Source organism: Myotis davidii, unplaced genomic scaffold (genome assembly GCF_000327345.1).
Source record: "Myotis davidii unplaced genomic scaffold, ASM32734v1 scaffold89, whole genome shotgun sequence".
NCBI classification, from domain to species: Eukaryota; Metazoa; Chordata; class Mammalia; order Chiroptera; family Vespertilionidae; genus Myotis; species Myotis davidii.
Window position 1 is genome coordinate 1520054 of NW_006300372.1, and position 288 is coordinate 1520341.

Here is a 288-nt window from a genome sequence, read left to right on the forward strand (position 1 = left end):
GGGCCGCGAGGGCTCCCGGGGAGGCGCGCCCCCTGGCTGGGCGCCTCTGGCACCATGGGGCTCCCGGCGCTGGAATTCAGCGACTGCTGCCTGGACAGCCCGCACTTCCGAGAGACGCTCAAGTCGCACGAAGCGGAGCTGGACAAGACCAACAAATTCATCAAGGAGCTCATCAAGGACGGGAAGTCCCTCATCAGTGCGCTCAAGAGTGAGTGTCCCCGAGCCCAGCGGGGACGCAGCCCGGGGCGGGAGGGACCGTCGGGCTCGCTCAGCCCTGGGTGTCTGGGC

General features: G+C 68.8%; 1 protein-coding gene across 1 annotated transcript in view; it reads left to right on the forward strand.

Moving 5' to 3' along the window:
* Nucleotides 1–6: 6 nt before the first annotated feature.
* The window catches only part of ARHGAP26 (Rho GTPase activating protein 26), a 416968-nt gene continuing 416686 nt past the window's right edge, over nucleotides 7–288 (forward strand). Inside the window, exon 1 of the mRNA XM_006777037.2 lies at nucleotides 7–208. Within this exon, the coding sequence (XP_006777100.1) occupies nucleotides 55–208 (154 nt within the window). The 5' untranslated portion in view covers nucleotides 7–54. The remainder of the gene's footprint in view (nucleotides 209–288) is intronic.